Source organism: Spodoptera frugiperda, chromosome 20 (assembly GCF_023101765.2).
Source record: "Spodoptera frugiperda isolate SF20-4 chromosome 20, AGI-APGP_CSIRO_Sfru_2.0, whole genome shotgun sequence".
Classification (NCBI taxonomy): Eukaryota; Metazoa; Arthropoda; class Insecta; order Lepidoptera; family Noctuidae; genus Spodoptera; species Spodoptera frugiperda.
In genome coordinates, this window is record NC_064231.1 from 3,642,611 (window position 1) to 3,658,537 (window position 15,927).

The following is a 15,927-nucleotide window of genomic DNA, read 5'->3' on the forward strand; positions in this document are numbered from 1 at the left end:
CAAAAATAGATCTGTCCAATGAAATAAAAAAATACTCCTGAAGTTGTATCATATTTGTACAAATTTAAAAAAGAAGTAGTGGTGATCAAATATCTGACCAATTACGAAGATGAATGAGGTCATAATACTGTCATTTCATTGGCTTATCCATCTCCGCTTGCACTAAGCTGTGGCTGTCCACGTTAACAAGGATTAGTTAGGATTAAACCAAAATTAAGTATTATTGATTAATCTATGTCACCTCGTCATTTTTATGGACACGTTAATCATTTTCTCAAGACGATTTGTCAATTCCAATGGGCTTAGGTACTATAGTATTTAGATTTTTTATGTTAATATTTTTAACAGTAGTGAAATCCTTTGATTGTCCCGTACCGATAACCATATTGTTACCACTACGTATACTGGTCCGGTACCGGTAATTAGTGACCGATATTTAAACACGTGATTGTACTCATTATTACAAACAACTTTCCCAAAGAAACTTTGTTTGTATACTCATTCGTTTTATTTTTATCACAATAACTGAACAGCAAATCACCCTATATGTTATAAAACCTTTTGAGCAACGAAAGTCAGGATATAACATTCTAATTACAAATTACAATAAACGACCACTTTTAATGAACCGTTATATTATAACGGTACCACATCCTAGAGAGATTCGGAAAAACGGTTTATATATCTTTTATTTTTATTCATTCACTAACAATTATTCAGCAATAAATATCTATAGGGTAATTTGAATCATCTCGTCTATGGAATCGGAAGCCATAGCTAAGTTGCGGTTAACTGGCAACGTTACGAGTAATACAATCTGTACCTACTTCGGACAACTATCCGATCGTTGACTGGCCATAAGAAGCTGTATATCAAGGTTCCTCAGAGGACTTGGTACTTGATTGACTCTCTGACATAATGAATGATGTCATCTCGCTCGTATACATATACATAGATACTTATACAATGTATACCTGTGTGTGTGTGTGTTTTTAGTAAAACGCGTTTTATATTTCACCTTCTTTTTTGGTGGAATGCTCCTTATTTTTTCTGTGGCTGTTTATGAAAAAGTGATGTGTCAAATTTCGAATTCGGAATTTGTTTTTAACCTATGCAATCGTTTAGATAACAGAATAACTGTAAATCAATTTCGATTTGATAAAGACGAAGTAAAAGGAACCATTACTTCATTATTTGAAAGTTTATTGCAAAACAAAAAAGAAATGATGTTAACAAGTAGGACATTAGCATTTAGAAAGAAATAAAATACAGTTTAAAATGTAGTGTCTCAAAAAAAATAACATGTTCAAATATTATAACAGTAGGTAGTAAGTACCGAAAATCATTACCGTATTTAAGTCACCTACTACACGAATACCATCCGATACTTGAGTATCGCGTCATCGTTATTTAGGAACAGTGTGGGAGTCATTGTACATTAATTTTGTGCAAAAAACTCACTTGTACCTCATTACAGTGCCGTTAGTGCTAAGGATGTTATTAATTTTCACTTCACTACGATTTTATATTAATCATAATGGTACTTAGAGAGATTGGATGTAATTTAGATCTGTTCTACATATTTTGAGGTCAATATTTCATTACAGTAGCGGATTTTCTGCAATGACCGAAATATTGAGACCAATACAGAAGCTCTTGCGATTTTCTAAAACAATTTAATCTTTATTGCTCTAACTATAAGTGTGTAAATCGATTGATTTCAAAAGATTCTTAAAAGCATTAAGATTTGGTACAGTATTATTATTTGGTGAAGTCGTAATGATCAAATGATTCAGCTGTGTCATCTTTCAAATACTAGGAAACGCAACAAAAATGTCAGTAGGTACAAACTGACTGTTATTTTGTTATTTTCCTGGAATGTATCAAATCACTGTTATTTATAACAGTTAGTAATATTAATCATGGTAGAAGATTGGCGCCCTCTTCCCTAATAGGGGAATCCGTACGCGGTTTTTGTATGGTCTCATTACCATGTAATGTGGTTCGGACTTCGCTAGTAATTGCCTTGTAACCTTTCAATTTACAACTTGTTTTCGTTGTAATGAATGGGTAATTTTGAGATTAGATGCGGCTTATTATGTGTTTGCTTTGTAAGGAAGTCAAATGATCGTGTGTTTCTTTTAAGATTGAATTGAAAATCTCTGGGGTTTTTCAATAAGAGTCGTTACTGTTTGTAAGTGAAGACAAAGTAGGTTTTTGGTCAATACAAAATCAGAATTATTATTACGTTAATGCAAACTCTTAGTTTTTCGTTTTTATCGTAAAAAGATTTGAGACTATTCCTAAATCACTAAAGAAAATTGAAAAAAAAAATTTTTGTGTACCTCCACAGATACAACAAGGTAACCAAACAAAATCACAACAGCCAACAGCCAAAAAGCACACGAACAGATGTTCCAAAAAAAAAAATCAACTTTTAAAAATAGCGCGAACTTCAGCGGCCATTTTGAAATTCGAAAATTTCATTTCCACTTATGAACATGGAAGCGTTCCGAGGTTGTGGCATTGGCAGTGGATGTTATTTTTTTATCTTTAGCTTTACCTTACACTGCCATAACAGGGGCGGGTAATGACGAGCCTTCTATGGTCTCTGCTCACAACTTGAACTTGTAAACTATACTGGTGGTAAGATTTACTGATTTATGGATGGCAGAGATTATTAATTTTATGTCTTTTTTTAAATTATTTGTTTTAATTGGTGTGTTATTCGACTGTTTTTGTAAGTAGTGTGTTCTTAGTTACTAAGTTGAAAAATAGAAAAGATATATTCTAGTTACTAAAATTATGATATAAGACTCATTGCCGAACTCAGATATTTAATGATTGCTTAAACTACTCCTTAGCAAAGATTTTGTATCGAAAACTATTGCTTTAAGTAACCATTAAATGAAAAGATGTTGCTTAATCATTTTTAATGGTTAATTTAGCTACTGAATAAAAATTCAATTTTGATTTATCGCAATAATTATGTCAATCTTATTTTTATACTATTGTATAACATTACACAAAACGTTACATTACGAAGCTTTTAAAAAAAGAACAACAAATGGTATCTGCCAGATGGCCAGCGGTAAAATCACTCGGCGAATTAAAAAGAAAAAAATCTAAAGCTTGCCACACACGGCTCCAGTGTGTATCATAGTGTTGGTCGGCTCGTAAGTTATGTGTGATTAGCTATAAAATATATTATAAAGGATATGTTGCACCTTATTAAGCGATATATCAATATACGTATCGTGTAAATTATGTTATTATAGCTCCCGTATAAAAAGACCAGGGTTTGACGTCAAGTGAAATATTTATGGTATCTACATACATAAAAAAATAACTATGCTAGTCTTTGAAAAGTATTGTGGTTTAAATGGATTATATCTGTATGTCAAATCATTTGATATTTTATCAAAAGTAAATGTTTGAAACAGAAATAAATCTACTCGTATACGAACTTTCACATTAATTAATTAAGATGAAATTAATATAATTACAATGTTTCTTTTAACGTTTAACGACTAATCAAAACAGACAACATCTGTTGTATAATTATACATTTTAAACTCTATGCATAATTTCAAATTATACGGTCGGCTATAAAATTGCTCTACAACCTTAAGGTCGAATGTCAGTTGCACATCGTAAAATATATACGGCTTTTTAAGTCTTGGAATAATTAGTCACATATTTAGCACTCATTTACTAAACTATACATGGTGTCATTTAGTAATCAAAAGTGCTTAAATTCCATAGGCACTTAATGTTAAACAGTAAGACTTTTCGCGAACTGACTGTGTTTTGGAATTTCTTCTCAGAATAGAAGTTATGGAATGCCAGATTCATTAAAATATCTTGCTTCAAATTTTGAATACCTAAATGTCATTATCATAATCACTAAACTTCCCAAACGCACCTACATCTTCTTCAAACATCAACCCTTTCCCGTACCTTAGGACCAAATCTGGTCCTTACTCCAAAACACTTCAAAATCAGTACTTACCAGCACGGAACACCTCGCCGCAGCCATCGCAACGGCTGGCGAACTGGGCATCGTAGCAGTTGCCGCAGTAGATCTTGTCGAGCTTGGAGCCGAACTGCTTGTCTACCAGCGAGACGCGGCACTTGGCGCAGAGGAAGCAAGCCTCATGCCAGTGCTTGTCTTTGTACGACAGGTCCTGGGGAAGAAGAATTGAGTATAAGTTAGGGGTTTAATGATGTAGGGGCAGAAGTAAAAGAGTATGTAATATTTTCCCAATGAGGACTATCACGCATAATTTTACCGCGAAGATCGCTAGTGTGAACTATAGTCTGCCTAATAGAGTACTTGCTAATGTTAATCCATACATTATTTTACACAAAAATTATGGTCCTTATTAGGTCTAACGGGATAGAGATTCCCATATTTCATATCTCTGTCTATTGCTTTGGAGTCGCACCGTGTCTGAGAAGCCAATATCTTAAAGAGTAAATAAATATAAAGGTTTACAGTCTTTAACATCGACTTTGTCATAATAAATTCAAAGGACCCGTGACAAATTACGTTCTAAGATGACAACAACAAACATTGTTCTATTCCAAAAGCCCCCAAAGACAATTTACTAAGCTTTATAAATACTTTAATCTGATGTAAACTCGCTATTGTTATTTTGACGACGCCGTCCAAATATTAACATATACATTGTTATTCAATTTAAATAAGTGACACCGAACAAACTAAAATAATGGTGAGACTCACGATAAATATTTAAAAAACACTATGAATAGCTATGACAGAATTGAATTTAAATAAAGGCGTGATTTAGAAAAAAAATATATCGCTTCGAACACGAAAACAATAATTAATATGTTCAAATCCGACGTGGAACACATTAATCAGGGGTCCTTACATCAGATCTTCTTCAATGAGATGGAAAAACCAACAAATTGTGCGCAAAAAACGACTGATCCTACGACAGATGTTGACTACTAAGCGTGGGCGGTAATTATTAACTTCAACTTGCCGGTAGATTAACGAGAACAATCAATTGTAACAGAGAACTTACTTATACGGAGAACATTAACTTCAGTTGTCATTCCTAAGATTTGCTCCTAAATTGCATAACAAAGCCCACATCTCAATTGCTGGAAATACCAGCCACCGTACACAAAGCTATTTCGGTCCATGATTCATAAACATACATTTTCCATTTCATATAAACACTCGACTGCAATCCTATTTATTACTTATCAAGTTCACTGACCAAACAACGAGCTTAACCTAAAACCTTAGTTCATGCGCCGCAAATATCTCCATGTAGCGGGTCAAAGCTTTCGTGTTAAATGAAAAACTCAAATACATTCTCTCACGTTGCATTTGACGTGTTTAGTTCAAGTTTCAAAATAAATCTCTCCTCATTCTGGATTCTATTCCTGGCGGCGGTGCGAGGACCGACAGAACGTACATTTAAAACTGAATGTCGTAATGTCAATAAAATATGAATGTTTATTTTGGCCGATTACGAAACTCTTAGAGCTTCTTGGATCGCGTAAATCTTAAAAGAATCGTCTGACGGATCCACCCAAAGTTTTCAAGGTTGGCGCTAAACGAAAACATCAGAACACTGTATCCGACCCAGAAATAGTTTAGTTTGTGCTAACGCGCGATTTGTTTTCTGTAAGCGATCGTCAATTTGTTAGAGTCTCGTCCACCGCGGCAAACAGTTGGATGTAATGCTAACAATATTGCCGGTGGGCGCTCGTCGTAAGTAAACAAAGCGCTAATGTGTTCTTGACTGCCGCAATAAATAGCATCAAGGGGTTCTAATTTATCATCCACTACTTGACATTGTCTAAACTCCTATTTATCAGTAATGGAATACCTACTTTCGTTGGTCATGTTTCCTTCAGTATTTTCTCTAAATCGTTATGTATTGAAATTGGCGCCTGTAATGCGCAAATTTTGTTGAGGCAGTGCGTGAGGGTAATATTTCATATGATTTATCATAAGTGTATTATAACAATTGGTTCATCCAAACACTAGTAGCGTTTGCAGCTGTGAGTAGACGGGAAAAGTCATTGGTAGCTCGTCGAGATAAATGTATAATGTTTGGCGTAACGTTAACGTTATGTTGGCTTGGCAGCGGTCTGCCTGGGGCCGTGTGCAGAGGTGCGCCCGAAGAATCTGGGCCGGCTGGAGTGACATTACTAAATTTGATCGGTGAAACAAAGCTGACGAATGCCGTGGATACTAATCCTATTCATACCACGCATACAATTCGCAGGGAATTCTGTGTCAATGATAATTTCAATGAAACGCAGTTCCCAAAAGCATATGGGCGTGGATTTGTTTGTTGCCAATAAAACAAAATGTCATTTACGAGCTACATCAGCTAGACAATAAATTTGTTTACAGTGGATTATATTATGTTTCTAGCTACTGCTATCTAAGATTCCTGCCAATTTTCGTCTGTTGTTTAGTTTAAGAGTAAGATTATCTTTCTCGAAGCTATTATTTATCTACTGAAAATAGCATTCGTTTCAGCACTTCGTGATGCTTTAGGTACTATTTTAGATTCTAAATCGCAGATATCTTGTGACAAAACAAATACAATGTGTCTTTGTCTCACAAGTAATTAGAGTTTTTTCGATGTCAGAGACGATAGGGAAACAGATGACGATCTAAATCTCGACAAAGGAAAGTTAGAATTTTATGACCAAGTAATTGCATAATGTTTTGTATCTATTGCATGGACGATCAAAAATGAAGCTTATGGAGCTAACCTTAGAGTCGATGCCGATGGTTTTGTTGCATTCTTCGCAGCCGTTGGCGAAGACGCTCTCGTAACACTTGATGCAGTAGGGGTGCTCATCCCTGAGGACGTAGCGCTGGCCAGTCAGCGACTCGTCGCACTGCCAGCAGCAGAAGTGACCGCTGTGCCAGTCCTTGTTCATCGCCTTGGTGTATTCGCCACTGAAAATAAGCTGAGAACAACGAAAGCCTGGTTAGCATGGCGTCAATTACAAATTAGTGCTTACAGTCTAATATTTGCCCAAAATTGTTTTGTTCTGAATAGTACGTACTATTCAGAACAAATATGTCTTTTTCTGTTTTCTGTTTGACAAGAAAATGATTGTTAAGGTTTCGAGGCAGATTTTCTAGAGTTCAATAAATATGTAACGAGTTATCGTTTGATTTAATTAATGTATTGTTTTCTAGAGCTAAGCTTGTGTATGTTGGTAATTGGTAAAGGTAACTTCTTGTTAGAAAATTCTTAAAGATAGTATTGTCTTTAATTTCATTTGGTTTTAGTTCATATTCATCATATTTCCTAATAATTTCAAATACTTCAGTTTATAATGATGCAAGCGATGGTTACATAGTGCATAGGTTTCTGTGAAATAAAAGTCCCAAAACATCCGATAAGTACCTTCAATTAGGTCGGGTATGTGAGGGTGGCCAAGGGACGCCTAACGGAGTGCATAACATAAACAATGAACACGAGCATGTCACTCGAGGGAGGACCGCGATCGGTAATCGACACTTGGCTGACACGAACACTCGCGCGGGCGTCACTGCACGGGTCAAGGGAGGTTGGCCACCACTACACATACCCATCGTCGTTGGTGGTGGTGTTGGTCTGCTCGACTTCCGTGACGGTGACTTCCCCATCCTTAGACTCCCTGCGCTTGGAGGTCTTCTTGACCTTCCTGGTCTTGCGCTCTGTGGTGGTGTACTGGACTTGTACGTCAACGTCGGCCATGGCACTAGTCGGGGTTGTTCGTTAAGAAGATACGATATCACCGGACGCGGTCGCGACCCGAATTCGAATGGCGAGCAACGGTGGCCGAATCGCAGGAATTATTCCAGAATGCTTAGCCGCTCGGGACGGTGGGGGGAGTTTGGGATTTAAATTTGGAAGAGTGACGGAGAGGGCAGGTGCGCGGGCGGCGTTTCCGAACTATGGCGACTTGAAACCGCGCGTTTTCCTATCCCAGATCCGCTTGTATCCTTCCCTGCTTGTAAGTGATACGCCGGTGGAGTGCAACATATGAATATTTGAGCAAACCGTGGTATATGTCATGTTGACATGTCAATTACACGTAATATGGGCACAATCAGTTCACACGGACCCTACAAATGCATAATTAAGCTTCAATGTTTGTGCAGCGCAAACTGGTTGGCGTTATAATTGATGCGTTGACATAGATTAATATTATTGATGCTCATCGTTAACTCGACATATTGTTTGGATAGGGTACGAATAAATAATGGCGTGTGCGTACAAAGTGAACAAATGATAAAGTATGTGATAAAAGATTGTTCAATTTTGATATTGCGCAATTTTTGTCATTTAGGGACCAAAAATAACTATGACTAAAAGATTGGATACTTATAAAGTTTATCCTAAATCATATCTTAAATTACATACATCACGCCTGTCTCCCATGGGAGTAGGCAGAGACAATGGAACGCCAATTGCTACGAATCTTACATACTTCTTTCGCTTCATCAACAGTCTTTTCATGCATGCTCGTCGGTTAAGGGTACTTTTAATTTTGTCCTTCTTTAATATATCGGCAATCTGATCGCTATATGTCCATCTAGGACTCCGCACTATGTTATCTAAAATTAATCGCTTAGTATTGATACTTTTATTCACGATTCTGAATTATTTTAGGCTTAGACTTAACGCGTATTTTTCTAAAGCGTCTGTATCATATCCATCTTTGACTGTACAAATAAAACAGTTCTATGAATGATTGACAGACCGACAGACATTGAATGCATCTAATAAGATAGAAGGAAATTGATGAAGATATTTATTTGTTAAGCAATGAAACGAGAGATTTCCTAGGTAAGGATTGTTTGAAATGTGATTTTGAAACTTTCTGTTAATGAAATATGGTTGTGTTTTAATTGTAATATGCAACTTTGAAGTAATGGAAATGATTTTATTGGTTACAATGTTTTCTGTAGTTAAACAGAGATTTAAGGCTTTATCATCTATCTACTGAAACATAGTAATATTAAAACACTTTAATTTTTTTTGTTTTCAACGACATTATCGTCTTTCGTCATAATTTTCCATTTTCAGGTGCGATATTGGCCACCAATTTTGCCTATAATATGAAATTATAGAAATCTTAGTTGCCTTTCTAAAGCTTTTAATTAATAGCATACTTATGTTGCGTGTAATATATCTATTATGTGTTAAGTATGAGAATTCCTTTGTATCCTTTTTGTCTAGCGAAGACGAAAGAACTTCTTCGTAAGAATTAAAACTACCATATGCTCAGTATTTCATTTGTTTCTTTACCATAATAAGTAAGTATGTGACTTTCAAAAGTTAAATCAGTATCACCATAACTATTGGCAATATCGCCAACATCACAGAGTAACTAGAACAACAGTTCCACGTAGCGAACTTCAAAGACGACAACAAGTATTTGTTCAAACATTATATTTCTCAGTAGTTTTTCTACTAAAGGCGTATAATATGTACGTTTTGACAGTATTTGTTCAAACATTATACATATTTCTCAGTAGTTTTTCTACTAAAAGCGTACAATATGTACGTTTTGACAGCTGTATTGAATTGACGTGTCTTTACTCCTTTAGTTCTTAAGTATTGTTTGGTTTTACATGAAGTTCTAACTTGTACTTAGTCGTTCTTGTATTGAATCGATTCGTGGTATATCTAGTGTGTTTGGATAAGTTATATTTATTGAGAAATAATACCCTTCCTACAGTCGATATGTAGTTTAAACAGCTTATTATTTAACTTATTATTTTATAGAAACTTAGATAATTTAGTTCAGTAACATAACATAACTACTAAAGAAAATAAGTTCAATACCTAAGTGTAGTTCTGTATTCTCATTAGACAAAATAATGTCATTTGAATTTTATGTAGAATCCTAATTATTACAGAACATCGACCAGACAAATATAAATTTGTTTTCTTCCATTATGGAAATATCTTTCATTTCATCCACATAGATCAGTCTCGAATGAAACTTGAAACGTAACGGAAACGACTCATTAATATTGTTGTAGGTACATAGTTAAAAAAATCCCAAGTTTTAATAATACTTATTTGGAGATCCGAACTTGTTCTATTGATTTTTTTATAAAATAAATTAAAATTTTCAAGGAAATTATGTAATGTAAAATAATATTATTTTCTCAACAAATGAGCTTATGAGCTTATGTTAAATAAATAATAGACAAATACAAAAACAAGAAATCAAAGAAAAAAATAAATTAAAGAAAGATGTCTTCTATAAACCTAATTATTTGAATTCTGCATATTTTGAGAACAAACAGCAAAATATTTGTCATCAGTTGTTTACGAGACGAAATTCTGGGAAATTATTCATGAGCATTTCTCACGTACATAGAAAACGGATGAATTTTCTACGTGATTAAAGTCAAGCACTATTTTTAGCGATAGTAGATTATTCTATAGGATTAACCGAACTAAAATTACGTTCAGTAATCATGTTAAGTTAGTCACAAATTCTCGTAAAAGTATCTGACGATATTTCGTAGGCGGATTAAACTTTTAAACTGTGATTCAAGAGTAGTCCAAAATTAAATAATTTTAATCAGATGTAATTTTCCTGTTTGACTTTTTTTCTTATTGGTGGAGTGTACGCAAGCACAACTGCCGAACAAAGGATTACAGTTATGATTCCCTACGGTAAAATAACCCTAGGGAGTTTAGTATTAGATTGTTACTTATTTAGTTGATCCGAAAAAAATCTTCTGAGCGTTTTATGTATGCCATTTGACAAAAAAATTTGATGACGTCATAAGTGGATTTTACTTCACTTATGGATTTTGTAGGCAAAATCCATAGAAAAGTATTGTTTTTGATATTTCCATAAAAGTACCGTATTGAATTTGACTAGTTGGAAACTAACTCATACTCATAACATGACTGGTGAAAAGTCAAAACATTGTTCATTGACACCTCTGTCTACCCCTTATTAGTATTAAAATTCAGGACGTTACGTTAACAAACATTACATTATAATTTAAAAGAGGATGTTAAAATTTTCTCAACAAACTTGCAGCATAAAAATATGGATGATTCATTTTTTTTTTTTCCGTGTTCCGTTGCCTTCACAGTTTGTCTAGACGTACGGTCGATGTATTCATTAGCCGGGTCCACACCGGACGATCCATCGCGCTCCGATCGCGCGCGGCAGCAGCGCGATCCAAAGATGCAGGCGGTGTAGACGTGCCGCGCGCGATCCATGCGCACGTATTGGAGCGCACGCTCCCTACCTCGCGCGATCCGTGTGCGGTCGGTTTTTGTGCCAGCATCAAAGGTGCCTCAGTTGCGTGATGCGCGCGGTGTGGACGGTTGTGTTGGTTCGCGCGATCCACCTCGCCATGGACATCTCAGAAAGTCGCCGTTTGATATCGCTTTATGATTGTAATACAATACTTTTTTATTGAGATATAAAGTATGGTTTTACTTACCTTTACATAATCATTTAACAGGTCAATGATGGCTTCACAAACTTCAGGAATAATTATCGATATAGACTGTTTGGAAATGCGGAACAGATACTGCAAACTGACATACGAATCTCCAGTTGCTAAAAATCTCAATGTTAGTAATAATCTTTCCTTCACAGTAATGGCATCTCTATAATTTGTATCATTCTTTCTTAGCTTGTTATTCAATAATGAACACAATATCTCAAATTGATTAGCATTCATTCTTGCAAAATTGTGTTCAACTTTATCTGACACTAACTCTGCGTACAGCTGAGTCCCAGATTCCAAGCGATTTTCGTAAATTTGTTTCACCCAAAACCGTCGTTTTCTTTTTTGTGATTTTTTGCGCAAGCATTTAAGCAAAATAAAAGTTACTGCTGCAACGGCAAGACGCCGCCGTTGTACGTGTGACTCCATATCGTACAAGAGTTAGACTGGCTGAATCACGGATCGCCTTAGGATCGCTTGGAGCGCATATTTGGGATCGCAAGTTTCCAAAAGTGGATCGGCCTAACACGATCCACGATCCACGCTCCGCGATCCTGGATCGCGGATCGCGGGATCGATGGATCGTTTGGTGTGGACCCGGCTATTGAGCCTTCATTCCGAGGTCTTGGTCAAAACCATTCCATTCATTCGTTCTATTTTTAAATTGTTCTTGCTTACGTTACTAACATTTTACACCTGGGCGAACGCCCTTTGAATTGATTCTATTGAAACGTTTTAAAAAAATATCGATTGATGGTGACGTCCGCCAAATGGCGAATGGCGCGAAATTGGATTTATGGAACGGAAGATTTGAATTTAGAATTTGTTGTTTTTTTTTAATGAGTAAGGAAATGAAATGGATTGGATTTTGGAGAGCCTAGCATGTGATTTGAGAAACATAAATTATAGATAGTGTAATTTAGTTTTAGTAAGAAGAAATATAAACAAATTATAGAACTAAATGTGCGACCTATTGACCGACCTATAACCACTCTAACGTCCATGGATAGCACGGTATCCAAAAAAAAAGGAGCGTCATACGTCCATGGATACTATAGTTTCCAAGGTGACGAGTTCTGTTTAACTCCCTCTAGTTTAAAATACGGTCTTGTTTGGTGAGTTTTGACTGATTATCTATACAGCTGAATAAATTGTTCGACGAAAAAATAAGACATGGCGTTGTAATATGCTTTGACAAACAAAATATAATTTTTTAAAGTTAGTTGACTCGTTTTTGAAGTGTTTTTGTGAGTTCCAACAATTATGTCGTAAATACTACAGTTTTGTTTAATTCATCTTGCAAGTGTTATACATCAAAATAAACTAGAAGATTTGTGCTTTACGATGATGTATAAATATCACAGTTTTAGCTGATAAATCTAGTCTAATTTTAACTTCAAACGATTGTTGTTTCGAAAAAAATGGCCGGTCTGGTGTTGGCCACTTTTAGTTTTGTTTATACATATTTTACATACTTTGCATTACAATAGTATATAAAATATCGAAATACATTTCGTAATAAGCAAAATAATATATTTTTCAAAGAAAAATATACTAAATTCATTGAAGATTCCATAATAATGTCAATGTGTTCCTCAGGTTTTTTGATGTGTAAAATTACGAGTAGTGTTTTCTTTCGATTTAATTACAATACTTAGAGTTAACCGAATATAATCATATATACATCAAAAGAAAGGGTAATGAGTCTAGTTTGTTGTAAAAATATTTTATTGATAAAATATGCAATAGTTGTGCCGTATATTCTAAAAAGGTAGAAATAATTCTGTTTTTTTTCTGTGTTTCATGTTTAACCCGTTTTATTGTATTTTAAAGATTAACTAAAGATTTAAAAAAATCGTTAAGATTGATCAGTATTCTTCAATCTTTTTTTTGGTATTCTTTTCTTTATTCTAGGCATTACGGTTCAGTAGCTATATAGGTTTTTTGTTACGACGAACTTGCGAGTCGCGCGCGGTTCGGATGCCGTGCGCGGCTGGACGTTAGAGAGATAAACGGTCGCGCGGGCCGAACGTTAGAGTGGATAACTGTATGTAGTAGGTAATTAATCCTCCTATAAATAAATTAAGACGTCCGTAAACATCCGTCTATCGAAAGTTAACTTTTTAAATCTCTATTGATTTATGCCGCGTCCATAAATCAATAAAAATATAATTAATCAAATCATTCACAATAGCGTTATCAATTAATACATCTGAATGTGAGTGTTGCCAGCGCCATTTGGCATACATTGGGGTCGAATATAATTTAATTACTATTATGAATGGGTCTAATGGCAATATTTTAAACATTGATTGGTCTTTGTAACTGATTGCTTCTTTTGGATGGGATTTTCACCATTTTTATAGTCTTTTTGCATGAAATTTTACAAAAGGAGGTTTTTATTCATATAAATACTGGCATGTAATAAAATTTGAAATTCAAACTAAGAATGCACAAGGAAAAAGTTAAGAATGCTCTTTTGTTTTTTGAAGTTGATGTATCAGAACTATCAGACAGTCGTGACTTATGGATTTGAAAATAGAATAATGGCTTGCAAACTTGCAGAAATGTAAATAATAGTGGTGTGAGCCGATACAAGAATGCGGTTCCGAATTTATTGAGATAAATGTTTTTCCGCTTCTTAATTCAATGGTCGTGATTGAATAAGGAAAGTATTGCTTTGATAATTAACATAGGTAGCGTTTTTCCTGTTACTTTATTTCTGAACATTCCAAGATACCATTCGAAGTTACACTTTCACACAGACTGACGGAAAATTCAATTTGACGTTTCAAAAGTGTCTAATTAGGAGTAATTGAAATAAATGCTTTGACTTTGAACTTAATTTTCTACATTACAATTTGTCTTTTAATGTGTATAGAGTAGAGAGAAACTCAGCAATTATCACCAGACAAAAGGATCACAAGTAGGATTGACATTGAATTCTTCTACTGTTGAAAGATTACGTTAGCGACCGCTAAAACCTACGCGGCTTTTAGAATAGATGCTTTCAACAATATCCACAAAAATGTTTCGTTTAGTTAAATAATTTTACGGCCCACATTAAAAAGAGACGTTATTCACAAAACAATTCGAAACCACAACACTAACAAAATCGATCATAACTTTGAATTCAAAAATAGAATCCCGCCATAGACGTAGTTCTTAGAATCAAAAGATTTTTCTATGGGTTGGCAACGTTAGCAATTTAAATTTAGAAACCGAACGCGATGCAGCTAAATAGAAAGGGGATAGAATTATTTAATTTTGATGTATGAAGATATTTCTTGGTCATAATGAAAAATGGTGTGATGTTTTCTTGGCTGGGTTCAGCGTTTTAGATATGTCGACGAGAATGACGCGGATGCTTACATAGGGGGTGGACGTTGACAATTAGGGCCGTCCTAAAATAATATGGCGGCCTACGCTAGGGAGAGTGCGCTATAAATAATTGGGCATGTTTGGCTGAAGTGGATTTATGGTGTTACGTGTGAAGTTTGCTATGATAACAAAGGAACTTGTTAAAGGATTCTCGCCATTGTTTTAACTAACACAGAGTACTTTATTTACATTACGAAATGCTTACTAACGTAAATTCGCAGTCCACTTAAGGTATCGTAATGGAAAAATAACAATTAACCTGTACTTGAACTCCTAACTATTACACTAATACCTCATTGGCACCTATCTACCACACGGGAAGTTGAAAAGTTTTATACCTAAGATAGCTAGTTCACCCTAGTATACCTATACAGAAACAAAAGCAAAAACGGCTAGATTTTTTTAAAACAGTTTCTTCCTTCATGTTATTTGTTAAAACACAAAACATTTCGTAACACTGGCCAGTTATTTTTGCCTGTTTATATTATAATGTTTGCGCTGGTAAATCGTAACATTGCTGAGTTAAACGAAATCTCACCACGGAGCTTTGAATTCCATACATAAAGTCAGGTATGTGTTGCCATCTGAATAATTCGAACAAATCATCTAGAATTCTAGACTGAAATAGACGCTAGAGTCATCTACAATGTCATAGGACATTAAATTCCAAGTGGATTATACATAAACTTGTAATAAACCTGATTTAACTCGGTATAAAATGTTTTATTAACTTTTCAGAATTGTAAATCGAGTATTGATGAAGAAGACAGAACAATCCATGGCTATAAACTAAATATAATTGTTATGGTAAAGAAAAACATCAATAAAACATCATCACTCATTTAACTGTCGGTTTTTGCATGAATATTCCAACAAAAAATGCCTAAGACATTCAATTTGACAGCTGTCATCGCACAAAATAGGTGCGGAGTGCATCACTATTTTTATTTGAAGATACGAAAAAAAAGAGTAACAAATGTCAGCGACATCCGATCGGAACTATTCTTGAACGTTACAAGACGGGGAGCAAAATTAAAAACAAAAGAACGTCTCGT

General features: G+C 34.9%; 1 protein-coding gene across 10 annotated transcripts in view; it reads right to left on the reverse strand.

Annotated features, from left to right (window-relative positions):
* LOC118261899 (four and a half LIM domains protein 2) overlaps nucleotides 1–15,927 on the reverse strand; it is a 193,114-nt gene that overhangs the window by 21,128 nt on the left and 156,059 nt on the right. For 9 of the 10 annotated variants that reach the window (XM_050701496.1, XM_035572925.2, XM_050701492.1 and 6 more), the window contains 2 exons: nucleotides 6,772–6,972; nucleotides 4,013–4,187 (listed from right to left, as the gene is read on the reverse strand). In XM_050701496.1, coding sequence (XP_050557453.1) covers nucleotides 4,013–4,187; nucleotides 6,772–6,972 — 376 coding nt within the window. Of the gene's footprint in view, nucleotides 1–4,012; nucleotides 4,188–6,771; nucleotides 6,973–7,602; nucleotides 8,012–15,927 lie in introns of those variants that run through there. The other variant, XM_035572926.2, reaches the window with a different exon arrangement.